Source organism: Anolis sagrei, chromosome 6 (assembly GCF_037176765.1).
Source record: "Anolis sagrei isolate rAnoSag1 chromosome 6, rAnoSag1.mat, whole genome shotgun sequence".
NCBI lineage: Eukaryota > Metazoa > Chordata > Lepidosauria > Squamata > Dactyloidae > Anolis > Anolis sagrei.
The window spans coordinates 105,750,324-105,766,556 of NC_090026.1; the positions used below are offsets into that span (position 1 = coordinate 105,750,324).

General features: G+C 40.7%; 1 protein-coding gene across 1 annotated transcript in view; it reads right to left on the reverse strand.

The window, feature by feature from the left end:
* The window catches only part of CUBN (cubilin), a 162,008-nt gene that overhangs the window by 126,593 nt on the left and 19,182 nt on the right, over nt 1-16,233 (reverse strand). The window contains exons 7-13 of the mRNA XM_067470574.1: nt 10,285-10,411; nt 7,568-7,736; nt 6,782-6,913; nt 4,568-4,663; nt 3,967-4,088; nt 2,673-2,859; nt 778-896 (exon numbers count right to left, since the gene is read on the reverse strand). Coding sequence (XP_067326675.1) covers nt 778-896; nt 2,673-2,859; nt 3,967-4,088; nt 4,568-4,663; nt 6,782-6,913; nt 7,568-7,736; nt 10,285-10,411 — 952 coding nt within the window. The remainder of the gene's footprint in view (nt 1-777; nt 897-2,672; nt 2,860-3,966; nt 4,089-4,567; nt 4,664-6,781; nt 6,914-7,567; nt 7,737-10,284; nt 10,412-16,233) is intronic.

Consider the following 16,233-nt stretch of genomic DNA (forward strand, 5'->3'; position numbering starts at 1 on the left):
CCTGTATTCAAAATTTTCCTCCCACAAATATAGGTCACAGTGGTCTCTTACAGGGTTTTTTATAGGTAAATAAACATGGATGACTAAAATTGTGTCTATTTGAAAATACATTAAAATAATTTTAGTCAAAGGAGGAAATATATCTAAAATGTTTACACAGAGAAAAAATGTGTTTCATAGAATCATAGAATCAAAGAGTTGGAAGAGACCTCATGGGCCATCCAGTCCAACCCCCTGCCAAGAAGCAGGAATATTGCATTCAAATCACCCCTGACAAATGGCCATCCAGCCTCTGCTTAAAAGCTTCCAAAGAAGGAGCCTCCACCACACTCCGGGGCAGAGAGTTCCACTGCTGAACGGCTCTCACATTTAAAATTTACATATTAGAAATCAGGCATAGCAACACATACATAAACCAATTCAAGAAGTGGAATAAAAGATCTCATAACGGGTTACAGATTGGATGGAATGAGAATGCTAATGGGGAGGATTCTGAGAAACATGGTGAAAATAAAACTGATTTTCTTGTCTCTGGTACCATCAGTTAGTTCATATATGTTCTCCTTTATCCTAAAATAGGGTTGTTTATCTGCCCAATGAATCCACATTTCTATAGCTGTCAGCTAAATTGATATAATATCAAGGGTCAGGCAGCAAAACACCCCAACACTATCAAAGCATAAGATACAATTTTAACCTGTTCTTTTACTGACACAGCACATCTGTCTGCCTTACATATTTGTGTGCTTACAAACACACTTTCTTTCGAACTCTTACCTTGTTATAATCAGTCCGAATAACCCAATTACAGCTGACCTCTTGGCTAGATTGCTCTGTGCTTGGGTTGTTAGGGTAGCTGAATGATCCAGAGAGGCCTGAAAGTGACTCTCCACAGGCTGCAAGTGAGGAAGAGAAGGGATGTATTAATTCTGGGCATTTCTTGATGGCCTCAAAAAATCTGGAACAATATACAATTGGGCATCCACATTTATAGATTTTGCATCCTCAGTTTTGATTATTCATGAACTTGTGTCAATGCCCCTGCTTCCCAAAGTTGGGGTTGCCATGTGATTATAGATGGTAGCCCCATCCTATGAACATAGCCAGGCATGCCATATGTTTCTGTTTCACTGAGTATCCCCTTTCTTTTCTTTGTAGGCCTGGGCGGTTTCGTTTCGTTAATTCGTAATTCGTTAATAATTCGTTAATTTTTCCAATTACAAAACGATAATGAACCATTCTGGAGCAATTATTAAAAAAACGAATTTTTAAACACGTTTTGTAAATGCTTCGTATTTCGTTATTGTATTCGTTTCATTATTGTTCTGAGGTTATTATTTCCGCATGTCTGGGCCAGTTTTATGGTTTAATTAGTGAAAAAAAATTATAATATCACACCAACAGTCAAGAACAGAGGGAGAGGGAAGCTTCAGAAGTTTTTGGAGGTTTTTTAGCGTATTTCGCGGTCGCGTCCGCCATTAACGAATCGATTCGTTATTGTTTCGGAAATCGATTCATTAATTTTTTACCATTTACGAAATTTCGTAAATATCGAACTTTTTAAAAGGAAAATTTTGTAATTATTTTAAATATCGAAACAAAAAAAAACCCCAAATACAAATCGATTTTAGAAACAAATTTTTGCGTTGTTACCCAGGCCTATTTCTTTGTTTAAGGTTAAATGGACACGCACAGCATACAGGAAGGACCAAATACCACATGGCAGTTCACTAACCTTGAAAAAAGTGAATTTTAAAAATGTTACTTTTTAAACCTGTGAGAACACCTCTTTATAAATCTCCGTGTCATCCAGTGTGGCTCTACAGCTAACTTCCACTTGAAGTGGACCACAGAGTTCTGCTGGAAGACCTACAAACGCCTAGAGAGACTCTCAAAGCCCTTCTGCACAACTCCATGTGAAGTCTTGGCTCTGCCTTCTCCTCTCCTCTGCTTTAGTTCCCCCTGTTTATAGGCCTTCCCAATAGTGTAGAGACCTTCCTTTGTATTAGTTTTTGGGTGGTGCTTAAAATCGCCCCACGGCTCAGTCTTAGTTGGTCTATTCCATTTCCCTGTATAGAGCTCTCTTGCTGGACTCCTCCTTTTTCTACAGTCACTAGAGGCTTGGGCCTAGGATTGTCCAAAAACAGGCATTCTTAGCACCTGCTGCATTAAGCAGTATTTTTACACCAACAGTCCACAGGACAACAGAAGCTTTTGGCCAGCCTAAGCTTCACAAGAGAGAAGATTAAGACAGTTTGTAAATTTGTAAACAACAACTTATAATCCATCGCTTTGCACCAGAGGCAAGAGAGACTTTCAAAGACCCCAGAAAGATGCAACCAGCAAGATCTCCTTTTGTAATGTATTGTTTTAAGTTACCTTATGATAGTTCCGGGTGGAGTTAACCCTTTATTCATCTTGTTTCAGTAAACTCATTTGGTTATCTTTTCACCTTGCCCAGACTGCCTCTGCCTGCTAAGGGTCTTAATCTTAACAGAAGGTATATATATAGCCCCTGAGTAAAGCCAGACAGTGTAGTTTTCCCAAAGGCTCAGGCGTGCCATCATACCATGGTCAGCTTCCTAGAGGACATATTAATCAAATCTGCAAATAATCAAACCTGCACCTTGCTGCTAGACCTTTGGATGTCTTATAATGTGCCATTCCTTTACCTTGTTGGGATGTCTGGCACTGGGGGCCAGTCCATGAGCTTGTACATTCACAGGAATAGCCATTCACCCTATCAGTGCAGGTTCCTCCATGCTGACAAGGATTGCTGGCACAATCATCAATGTTTTCTGTGCAGTTGGCCCCAGTCCAGCCAGGATCACACACACAGTTGTGACCAGAGATTGTAACCTGAAGACATACACCCAGACAAAGCAAAGGATCAGTACATATACATCAACCAGCACCAAAAACTAGCATGTGATGTTGAGGTGCCAGGCTGATGATGCCGGCCTTCTTATTAAACAGAGTAAAGCAACTGCCTCAAGCAGTAGGTTTTGGATGCAATGAGAAGTCAATAAATCATTAGTTGTTCCTCATTGTTGTATTTTTATCACAAGCCAGAAGGAGAGACTTGGATAATTTTTTTGTTACAAGGCCAAAAATAGTTTTATTGGCCTTGGTGCTAAGTGCCTGAATTTCGGTATGAATTAGGAACATTTTGCTCTGGCTCAGGTAATAAAATGTGTTGTAACACCTCTGTTCTTTTTCATAGTTCATGGATTTCCTGTTTTCGCTAAGATTTGTCTTGTGAAATATTAGTGCAAATGAATTCAATATTCAATTTTCAGTGGCTTGGCAAGAGCCTCACTGACTTCAGTTAATGGTAGCTCATAGAAATTGAATTTTATGAATTTGAGGCTCCAAAAGGGGAAAGCTGTCAGGAAAATGGACTGTAATTCTATGCACACTTCTTGTTAGGTAAATCCCCTTGAACACAGCAGGACGTATGTCAAGTAAATATAGACAGGATTACACTATTAAGCTCATATACATTCGACTATAAATCAATGTATATGAGCTTAATAGGGGCTAAGAGCAGGGGTGAGCTCCTGCTCTTAGCCCCAGCTTCTGCCAACCTAGCTGTTTGAAAACATGCTAATGTGAGTAGATCAATAGGTACTACCTTGACGGAAAGGTATGTTGAGTAAACATAGACAGGATTACACCATTAAGTTCATATACATTTGACTATAAATCAAATCCGGGGAGTGGGGTGAGCTCCTGACCTTGGATGTGTCTACGGACAATGCCAGCTCTTCAGCTTAGAAATGGAGATGAGCACCACCCCCAGAGTCGGACACAACTACACTTAATGTCAAGGGGAAACCTTTACCTTTTAAGGTTATTACATCAAGTATGTGATGACTGGACCTACTGGGTATTTTATTAGAAGCTTATGTGAAGCAAAAAAACCCCACCTTCATTTTAAAAGAAGGCCAAGCATCAAACACTTACAAGGCACTGCCCATTAACACAAGGATTTTGAGTTTGGCATATATTACTCAGTGCAACACATCCATTTGGGCCATAGCCGCTCCCAGTATATCCATCCGGGCAGATACAAATAGGTATAAGCCCTGCAAAAAGAAGAGCCAAGTTAATGAAAGTGATGGATGTGACCACAATTTAGCATTCATTAGTTGGAGAGCACTGGCCCTACCGTTAGGTAGGGACAATCATCTCAAGTGGTTGGTGTTGAGTGTGTTTTCCTCTGAGATTGCTATGAACCACACAGTGTGCTGCATTCCCTCATCCCAGATTATCCTGCTTCCTTCGGGTGTAGAGAAGGATAGTGTCTCGTTGTCCATGAGAAGGAATTCATCTCACAGGTTGATAAGTATTTTTACATTGAATGTACTACACCCTAGAGAACACACTATCCTAAGACACTCCTGATTATAACTTTGAGTTGAAGTGTTGAAATTAAAGGGTACTTCTATGGGCACAATGACTTTTATACTCAGCCTTATGCAGCAAAATGTTTGGAGCCAATCTTCACTTCATTCCATCATAAGGCAAATTGTTGTGGTTATTCGTTTTCAGGGACAGTGATTACCTGGTGTGCTGGTACATGTCGCAAGTGAATGGCAGCCTCCATTGCTGATTGAGCAAATGTTAACTGGGGTGCATATTTTCCCATCACCTTCGTAGCCTGTTTTAAACAAAGCAGTTGAGATTATCAAGCTTTGGGCACATCATGTGACAGGGACATGAGAAGGAAACGCCCCACAGTCTTGCTTCACAGATCTTTTTAGAAAAGATGACAGTAATGAGAGAAGCTATCCCTTTGCCAGAGGCAAATTCTTTTCCAGCTTTTTTCTGCCTAAGACGTTTGGCTTGGACTGCGCTGATATCAGCACAAACCATCTCATATAATAATCTAGTGTATAACTCAGCATGAATGGTGGTGATCAGAACCAAGTCTTATGACCTTGACTGTATCAACTGCTCCACTTTGTTCTTCTTTTTCTGGATCTCAGCCACATAAGAACCCAAGATGCAATACTGCTGTAGAAGTATTAAAAAATCCCTCTTTCAAAAATGATAAACACACCCAGAATCCTTCAACCAGCAGAGAAGTGTAGAAATAAAACTAAGTAGGGGGAGTGTGGGAATAACTATTCACTGACAAGGAAGATAAACTGCTGGGAATAAGTATCCTCTGGCAAGAGAGATAAAATGATGATAAGCTGCTTCAGAAATGAAATGTGCATTTCCCTTTTTAAAAAAGAATTGGTAATTCATATGACTCATGCAAGCAAGAAATCACATTTTGGGACTGAGCAATCATACCGACTCTGAGTAAAGAAACAACCGTGGAAAATGGCACCCAAATAAGACCTCAGAGAGCTGCATCTCCTGCAAATAAATACTCGCAAATGCCCCCAAATATCCACTACAGAAGCTAAGGGGGAATTTTAGCTTTAGCCCCAAGAGAGTTGTTTTTGACAGCAAAAAGTGACCCAAAATTGACTTTAGCCACATCAAGGGAAGAGATGACTCACAAGAAAAGACAAAGCTTAGTAAAATGGAAGGTATAGTAGGAAAAAAGAAGACCGCATTCCAGATAGACTCAATGCAAGAAGTACCACCTCGTGTTTGCAAGACATGAGCAGAGCTGTTTAGGATATGTTGATTTCAAGGTCTCTCATTCATAGGTTCACCACAAGTCAAAGTTGGCTTGAAGGCAAGGGGATCTCAGGGAGCCACCAAAGCAATCCTGGGTGCTGCATGTGGCCTGCAAGTCATACATTTGTCTCTTAAGGCTTAGGAGAGTAATAGGCCTGGGGCATAGCCTCATTCAGATGAGAACATGTCTGACAATCCCAGTTCCCCTGACCATGACCACACTTGCGACTCCGGATAGGCAACCATATTTTATGATCAAGAAACAGTATCTTGTAATAGTAATGGGATTCATTTAGCATAAAATGTTACATGAGTATATATGTGTATGTGTATGTACCACACATTTGTTTAATTTATATGTCATCATTTTCCCAGAGATGGCTCATAAAATGAATAAACTATAACCTGAGAACAAGACCAAACACATACCTCTGGTGCATTCCTGTTAGCATTGCTGCACTGACAGTTCTCAGTTTCTTGTAACAGAAAGGAGGAGTTTATAATATGTTATTTTGGAAACCAAAAGTACAGGTGTATATGAACCAATTTTATTTACTCAAAGATAGTCCCCAGCATTTCCATGCTACTATGAGCTATGACGGGAGCCCCCAGTGGCGCAGTGGGTTAAAGCACTGAGCTGCTGAGCTTCTTGATCGAAAGGTCGCAGGTTCGATTCCGGGGAGCGGCGTGAGCTTCCGCTGTCAGCCCCAGCTTCTGCCAACCTAGCAGTTCGAAAACATGCAAATGTGAGTAGATCAATAGGTACCGCTCCGGCGGGAAGGTAACGGCGCTCCATGCAATCATGCCGGCCACATGACCTTGGAGGTGTCTACGGACAACGCTGGCTCTTCGGCTTAGAAATGGAGATGAGCACCACACCCCAGAGTCAGACATGACTGGACTTAATGGCAGGGGAACCTTTACCTTTACCTATGAGCTATGACAAGTAAAGAAAAATGTGCTACTAGCCATGCAGGGTTTTCTTCTCCCTTTTCTTTTTGGTCATGTTAACCACTTTGGGGAGTTTGCTTAGAACACTGTTATATTGATGTGTTTTCAACAGATACAGGTCCAAATGTTTTGGAAAATAAGAAAAGAAGAAGAAGCTGCAAATAATCAAGCAAGAGAGCCCATTGTTTACCTGGGGGGCAGTGATTGCAGTAGAAGGATCCCATTGTATTGATGCACTGAACCAGTGGGGCAACTGAGCAACCTCCATTGTCATTCTCACATTCATTAATATCTTGACAACTGTAGCCATTTCCTTGCCAACCTGCAGATATGGAGAGATACATAGAAGAAGCATAATAGAAAATGAGACTTTGGGCAGTTGGAATAGGGAAGGAGACTTTCTATATGTAAAATACTCAATATCCTTTTGTACTTCACCCAGATAAATGTTTTTATATTCACAAAAGCTCAAACAAACAAACAAAAAACAGACAGTCTTACTGCTACAACATTTTTTTCTGTTTTCCTCCCTGTCATTTCCTACACATACACACATTACTTTAAAAGAAAAACAAACACAGTCATCCCATTACATTTGTGGTGTTGACTTTTGTGGATTTAGTTATTCATTGGTTTGATTTAAAATGTTATCTCTTATAACATTTAGGTCTTCCAGTATGACTCTATGGTCAGCTTCCTCCAGATGTAGAGATTTCTGGACAGAACAGCTCTCTGGGAATCTCTAGGTCTGCCAAAGCATAGTGAGCTGACCATTGAGTTATCCTAGAAGACCTAGATATTCTTAGAGAGATGTTCTCCCAGCTTAAAAATAGTATTTTTAATCTGGCTCTTCATTTTCATGGAGGTGTTTCACTAAGGTCAGGACAGATGTTGAAGGATGAGTTTTGTCAAACAGGGATTAATTTACTTGAAATTCTGTTGATACAAAAATAGACATTTCTGAAATATTACTCACCTCTTGGGCAAGGACCACAGGAATAAGAACCTGGTATGTTGAAGCACTGTACAGGAGGATTCAGTGAGCAGGGTGGTTGAGGTAGGCTACATTCATCTATATCTGCACTGCAGGCAAAGTTCCTCGGAGGTGACATCCAGCCAGCGTCACACAAACAAGTGTACTTTGGCTAACAGATTGAGAACAAGGAAACAATAAAAATAACTGTGATTACCTCAATTAAAGCAGCTCTTAATACAGCACTGGGACAGCTGCTCATATCAGACAGGCTTCAAATCACATCGATGATTTCCCTTATTTGGTATCTGATGTCACCATTCCCCACAACCAGAAATGACATCCCAGTCATATGTAAGATCAACTGATACTTCCCAAAACACTGTTTAGATTAGTGGTTCTCAACCTGTGAGTCCCCAGGTGTTTTGGCCCACAACTCCCAAAAATCCCAGCTAGTTTACCAGCTGTTGGGATTTCTGGGAGCTGAAGGTCAAAACATCTGGGGACCCACAGATTGAGAACCACTGGTTTAGATGCATAACCAAACCAATGGATGATTTTGATGACCCAAAGTCTCTTTTGTAGCCTAAACATTAATTTTGAGGAAACCTAAGGGCCCGAAAGCAATTGCCATTCTTGCATCAGGTTCTGCTAGTGGTACATTCCTGTTTTATATTGAACCTGATATTCAATAAAAACCAGGGTTATGTGACTTAAATATCCTCCCATTTCCCTCATAAGTTTGTAGAGTTGGATCCAAAGTTTGAAAAAAGAATACTTTGGACTACAACCCATAGACTCCCTTGCCAGCATGGTCACTTGAAATATTATACAGGAAACAAGGGGAGCTATAATCCAAAGACATGACTTTTCCAAGCTTTGGTTCATTTGTGATAGTCTCTCAGAACTATTTTCATCCATTGAGGCTTTCTTAAATAATTTCAGTTCTTCACTATCCCCTTACATACACAAACACAGTGAGGCTTTTATAAGACTTTTATTTACATCTGAAGATTGTGATTAAACCCTTTAGTAGGATCATTTTTGTTTTGGCTGCCTTCCAGGGCTATTGGATGGTTTTGTTATTTCAGCTAAGACATGGCTAGATAAATAGAGACAGTTCAGATTTAATGATACAGGAGTTTATCACATGAGACAGGCAAATCGCAATTACAGCAGGACAACAGTGACTTTGCCCTGGACTTGTCACATGATATCCCTTCCTTTCCCACCACTCTGCTGGTGGGAAACAGCCAGGAAAGAATTTATTTTACAAACACAAATAATCCATTAATGGTCTCCTTTTGTAAAAGAACTACTTTCCAACTATTTCCCACTAGGAGAATGGCAGGAAAGGAACAATGTCACATGTTAAGTTCAAGGCAAAGATGCTGTAGCAATTTGCCTACCTCTTGTGATAAACTCAAAAAAATTAAACATAGCTTGTTCTATGATAACGAAGGTGACTATTATAAACAGTACAAATATACCACTCATCATTCTACAGTTGATATCCATTCATAATAAATACTAACAGAAATATTGCATTAATGATTTACTATTGATTTCAACATTTATATCTTACCCTATACCATGAAACTTTATGGAAGCACACTGGGGTTAACACAATTTAAAAATATAATATTTTAAATTGACTGAAAACATATGAATCAATTTGACAAAATATGGTATACCTACCAAATTAAATAACAATTACTTAAGCTTTAGGGAACCATTTACTTAGGCTCCTTCAACATAGCCCTATATCCCAGAATATCAAGGCAGATAATCCCACAATATCTGTTTTGAACTGGGTTAACCTAGTCCACACTCAAGATATGTAGTATTTTCTGCCTTGATATTCTGGGATATGGAGCTGTGTGGAAGGGCCCCTAGTCAGAGCACTAATTGAAAAGGGGCTGAATTTGCATGTTCAGTCAAATGATTTTTTAAAAGACATCCCTGATTCAATCAAAAGTATTACTTCTCTTCTGAACTCATTGGAACAACTCACTCATGATGAGCATGTTGTTTTCAGGGCGACTGACATCACAAATCTATAATAGGTCCACTCATAGGAAAATTGCAGTGAGTCTAATAGTACTTTCTCCTTTATAATTGGTCAACTTTCTGATCCTTGGGAAACTTTCTAGGGTAGTGGTTCTCAACCTGTGGATCCCCAGATGTTTTGGCCTTCAACTCCCAGAAATCCTAACAGCTGGAAAGCTGGCTGGAATTTCTGGGAGTTGTAGGCCAAAACAACTGGAGACCCACAGATTGAGAACCACTGTTCTAGGGAGAGAAATTTCTAAGTAGCCTATCCCCTACTTTTATTACCAAGTATGTAGCCACCATTTGTTCTTCCAACATTGTTGAAACAATACAGTTACAGGGAGGAAATAACATGCATGGAGTGTGCATCTTATTTTCCAGCACCACGGGACTCTTGGAAACCGAGTGGGAACACTATGCAGCTGGGAGATAAGTTGCAGCTATTGGAATCATGTGATGAATTTCCGCCGCCACCACCCATGGACCCTACAACAATGCCAGAAACCTTGTGGAAATCACAAAAAAAAAAAAAAAAAAACCTGAGGAAAGCACACATATGGCCTGCTATCCATTGTAGCTCTTTTGCCTGTATAAGACTATAGCCTCAAGCACCACAAAACTGAATCAAACTAGGACACTGACCATACAGTCAGACTCTTCTTGGTTACCTGATTAGGTTGCTCTCTGATTCCATCAACACAAAGCCCATGTTGACAAAGAACAGGAGACCCTCTTTCACAGTCATCATATTTTGAAGCACAGAAGGGCCCATAGGTTTCCGGTGTACAAATACAGCTTTAGGAGGAAGAATGAAACAACATTATTTATTTATTTATTTACTTTACTTTACTTTACTTTACTTATACCACTGTTCTCAGCCCGAAGGCGACTCACGGTGGTTCACAACAAATAAGAACAGCAAAAATTCAATGCTACAGTGTAAAAAACAGTTAACAACCTAACACATTACGTAATTAATAAACAATTACTACAATAACCATTCACTATCGTCAAGTCATCAAAGTCATTATTCTTTAATTTATCTGAAGCCTGTCCTTCATCTATCCAACATAAATCCCATTCATACACTGTATTAGTACATATATGTATTCATTCAATCTATTCACCAATGCATAGATGCATATTTATAGATTTGATAACCTAATATATATTCTCATAAGTTCATGACATGAAGCTGTTTTGAAAAACAAACTCACTGGAGAATTGACATTTTACTCAGTTGTTTATTTACTCATTTATTTGGCTTACGTCCTGCCTTTCTTCTAGAACTTACAATCAAAGCAGTTCATAGCATGGTCAAAATAAATAAATAGGATCTGGTGGCTGCCTTCTTTCCATTAAATTGGAATTATTTCTGTTTTACAAGCTTTGGGAGCTTTTTCATGTGAGCACAAGTCTTAAAAGTTTTCATGCATGCCATTGGAGGGTTACGCTTAAGTTGGGACAAAGTTCTTGATCAAATTCTCAACTAGGTTGAAATGGACAGTAACAAAGATGAGGGTACCTATTTTAAAGATTCAAGGTGTTAAACTATCCAATGTGTTTAATCCTCCAAAACAGGATTGAAACATTGAAAGGCTCGTTTAAAGTTTGAGTTTGCCACATTCTTCACACTGAATACTGCTGCTCATGGTAGCCCACTGGATGTTGGCCATGGGAATCTACATCTAACAGGTCTATACCTTTAGATCAGGCATCTTCAAACTGTGACCCTCCAGTTGTTTGGGCCTCCTACTCCCAGAAGCCCTAGCTGACTTGTTCAATGTTCAGGAATTCTGAAAACTGGAGGCCCAAACAGCTGGAGAGCCACAGTTTGAGGATGCCTGCTTTAGAAGTTCACATAATATTTTAGGTTACATATTATTTTAGCCTGTTTATGAGCATTGCTGGATATGCAGGCAGCCTGGCTCCATAGAGCCTTTTAATAATCCAGGAAATTACTCTCAGTATTGGAATGCAATGATTCTACTTTTTACTGCTTCACAATCAAGATAGTATATCAGAAGCAACTTTGGGAAAATCTAATAGTCATGCTAAATCCTGGATTAGATGTGAGAAACTGCAGAATCTCAAAGTCACATCCGATTCTCTGGGTTTCCCAAGTGGGCTATCTTCTCATCCCATGACATCATCTTCAATGTTTCCCAGCATCTTGCACAGGCTCCCTCTGATTCTAGGAGGCTATCTCCAGTTTAGTTTCTGGTAATAAAGAATTTTACAATAACGTTTTCTGGTAGTTTTGGTCTCAAACTTTTGCATTTGCCCCACTCATCAATGGCATATAGCTCTCCAAAATAGATCCTTGCTGTCCAACTTTTGCACTTTTTAGCTGATTTAAAAATCTACCAGTTTCACTCTCCTCCTACTTTTCCCATTTGCTATCAACTAAGTTCAAAGCACAAAAGTAGTTTTAACACAATTCACTCAGCAATGGGGAGAGGAAAAGCAGGAACTTGGCCTTCCCGGTAGGCTCAGGCAAAAGCAAGCTGCTGCAGGCTCTCACAGTTCATGTTTTCTTTCTCATGAATAACATTTTCCATCTTAACCAGGCTCCATTAGTGCTTGACCATATGTAGTTTTCCTCGGTAAAACATCAAAATATACAGCTTGGAAATGGGTCCTCTGACTCCACTAAAGAGAGTGATTCTTGAGCATTGGAGAAGCTAACATCTGAGGGGGAGTAGACAGCACAATTGGTCATACAATGATAGGAAGAAATACTGGGGTTTGAAGAACCCACAAGCCAAAGCCTGAAAGAGTCCAGCATTTCTAAATTATGTCTATGATTCATCAGCTCCACTCATTGGCTAATCAGTAAGAGATAGGACTTTTTCAGTTGTAGTCCTACTCTATGGCATTTTCTCCCAACTAGGAGTAAAAACCTACTCTTACTCATCCTAGCCTGAAAACTGGATGATTCATTTTTCTGAGTGCTCCATGTTCCATTAGCTGGATGACTTAATACATTAAATATAAGCTAACTTGGGTTACTGAGCACTGCCTCCAATGAACTAGTACTGATTAACTCAGATTTCAAAGCTTTAATGCCTGGCTACCCCCCACTGTAATAAAAGAATGGCTGGCTTTTTAACAGATTGCGGGTTTCAAACAGAAAGTCTCATTTCCTGGTAAATGTAATTTGAATTACTCTTTGTAAGCATACAGTTTCTCTTGCCCTCCTACTGTCGAGTTTTGGACATATTAAACAAAGCAAAATTACTGTGTTCAGACAAAAAAGGATATTTGGTTTGCACTTCAAAAAGTGACCAGGAGACCTGGATGGCTAGTCATGCAGATTTCAGAACACCCGGTCCTTCCTGCCCCGATAGAACCCCTTGAAGAGGAAGAATATGCGATTGTATGTGGTCTGGTTTAACACAGTATTTATTTCTTGCTGCTTTCAAGCTGCCTAGATCAAAGCTGTTGGAAGTAGGATGTTTAACAAGACCAGTTAGTCTGGGAAATAAATGAATGAATGATTTGCTGGCAAGGAACTGGAAGTGTCCTCATTTAAACAAAATACTTTGAAATATAACAGGACACTTTTTAAATTGTTCCAGTCAGAAAACAGAGAAAATGTTTTTTTGACCAGCGCATTGTATGATTCAATAGGTCCACTAGTTCCTATATTAGTTAGAACTATGCAAAGTAGTATTAAAGGCTGCATGGCTTTGGAAAATGGAAATCTCCAGAACCTTTTGGAGATGTTATGATCTTTGGAAAAGTATGACCTTGTTAGAAGTCACAACTTTTTGAAAAAATGATGCCAATGCACAAAATACATATATATGTATTTAGCAGAATTTCAGAAGTGTTCTTTTAATTGCTCAAAAACATCTACTCTCCCTTAAAATATATTTGCCTTTAAATCATGCTCTCAAGAGACAAAAATAAGCAGACTTTTTAAAAAGTAACATAGTTGGTTTACTCACAAACTCCATGTATTCAGTATACAGGTATTTTGCTTATCAATCCCGTTAGAAATAGTTTTGAAGCAGTTTCTCTGTGTAGCAAACACAGGGCATCTTTCTCATGATCACAACAGTCCCGTAATCTAAAGCATCTCTCTGTTCTCCTACTGAAATCTAAACTGTACTGTTTCTAAAATGGAGTCTGAGTCCTGAACAAGCCCAGTTCTGATCACATAGTCTGCACCCCTCCCACAACAAAGAGTTAAAATAAAATTCCCAGCAAGAAGACCCTACCAAAGAGTTAGGTAAATAATATACTGGGTATAGTTGAAGTGAAGCACTATTTGTGCATATATATGCTTGGGACTCAATGTGATTTTGCTGACTCCTGAAGGGTCTATCAACATTCAACTATCTCAATTTAGTTTCTGTCTTCTGCTGAAACCACATAGCAGAAGTCTGCCAAGAAATCCTGAAGATCTACTCACTGGGACCTGTGCTGCATTCATTTCACGTGGCTAATGATTGGTTGAGCCTAAAGTTGTTTTTTTCTGCTTGAAAGACTCTGGGTGTGAAAGGTCATGCAAGTGGGGGCATTGGATGTACCTCTTCCCCTAGAATACAGACCCTGCAACATAGAATCATAGTCGGATGAGACCTCATGGGCCATCCACTCCAACCTCCTGCCAAGAAGCAAGAAAATCGCATTCAAAGCACCCCCAACAAATGGTCTCTGTTTAAAAGCCTCCAAAGAAGGACCCTCCATGCCCTCTCTCTTGTCCCCACAAGTCGCACTTGAGATGTGGGCAGGAGCGAGAGAAGAGCCTCTCCGGAAGTTCGAAGAGATCGCATGGGTTCGTAGATGGAGATACGGCCGCACAGGTAGGTGGGTCCCAAACCATTCAGGGCTTTGTAGGTCAAGACCTGCACCTTGAATTGGGCCCAGAAAACAAACGGCAGCCAGTGGAGTTCCTTAAACAGGAGGGTTGACCGCTCTCTGTAATACGCACCAGTTAATAATCTGGCTGCCACCCGTTGGACCAATTGGAATTTCCAGGCCATCTTCAAGGGCAGCCTCATGTAGAGAGCATTGCAATAGTCCAATCTAGAGGTAACTGAGGCGTGGACCACTGTGGCCAGATCCGACTTCCCGAGGTACGGTTGCAGCTGGCGCACGAGTCTTAATTGTGTGAAGGCCCTCCCAGCCACCGCCGACGCCTGGGCTTCAAGCGTCAGTGCTGAATCTAGGAGGACACCCAAGCTGCGGACCTGCGATTTCAAGGGGAGTGTAACCCCGTCAAGCACAGGTTGCCACCCTATACCTCGATCCAGTCTACGATTGACCAGGAGGACCTCTGTCTTGTTGGGATTGATCCTCAACTTATTCTATCTCATCCAGATGGTCACAGCGGTCAGGCACTTGTCCAGCACCTGAGGGGCTTCCTTGGAATTAGGTGGAAAGGAATAGTAGAGTTGGGCATCATCTGCATAGAGATGGCACCGAACTCCAAAACTCCGGATGACCTCTCCCAGCGGTTTCATGTAGATATTAAAAAGCATGGGGGACAGGTCAAAGGACAGGGGTCCGAGCAGGTGTCCCCCAGCTTCACCATCTGGGAACGACCCTCTAGGAAGGACCGGAGCCACGACAGACCCGTGCCCCCGAGGCCCATCCCGGAGAGCCGGCCCAGAAGGATACCATGGTTGATGGTACCGAAAGCCGCTGAGATGTCCAAGAGAACCAGCAGGGTCACACTCCCCCTGTCCAGCTCCCTGAGGAGGTCATCCACCAAGACGACCAAATCTGTCTCAGTACCGTGATGAGACACAGTATTCCAGGTGTGGTCTGACCAAGATAGCTATATGTCATAGCTTTGAATAATCCACATTAACTCTTGGGGGGAGTTTAGGTAGCCTATGGGCCCTTCCACACAGCCATATATCCCAGAATATCAAGGCAGATAATACACACTACATGGTTTGAACTGGATTGTTTGAGTCCACTATGCCATATAATTCATTTCAATGTGGCTGTTATAGAGCTGTGTGGAAGGGGCCAGTTCTAACTGAGATGCTGCATTGGATAACACATCTCCTCTTTACCTTAGCAAAAAAAAAACAACCCAAAAAAACCCAATTTTTTCGCTCTAGCAAGGCCATGTCCAGACACAAGCATTTGCCCAATGTGGAGAGAAGGGTAGTGTTTCATAGCATTGTTTTATAGTTGAATACATAGCAACAGGCATCCTCAATGGCCTCCCAGCAATCTTCCAAAGGTTCCAGAAAGGTGGAAGTTTAGCTTTTGCACAATCGGTAGAAGATTCTGACTTTTATAACTACTCAAAATGTGGATTGCATAGGTCTGAGTTAGACTTGGTCTGTGTAACTCACTAACGCAGGGGTCCTCAAACTAAGGCCCGGGGGCCGGATGCGGCCCTCCAAGGTCATTTACCCGGCCCTCGCACAGGGTCAACCTAAGTCTGAAATGACTTGAAAACACACAACAACCCTATTTCATCAGCCAAAAGCAGGTCCACACTTCCCGTTGAAATACTAGTAACTTTATATTTGTTAAAATTGTTCTTCATTTTAATTATTGTATTGTTTAAAGTGCTTTTTTGCACTACAAATAAGATACGTGCAGTGTGCATAGGAATTCATTCATGTTTTTGTCAAATTATAATC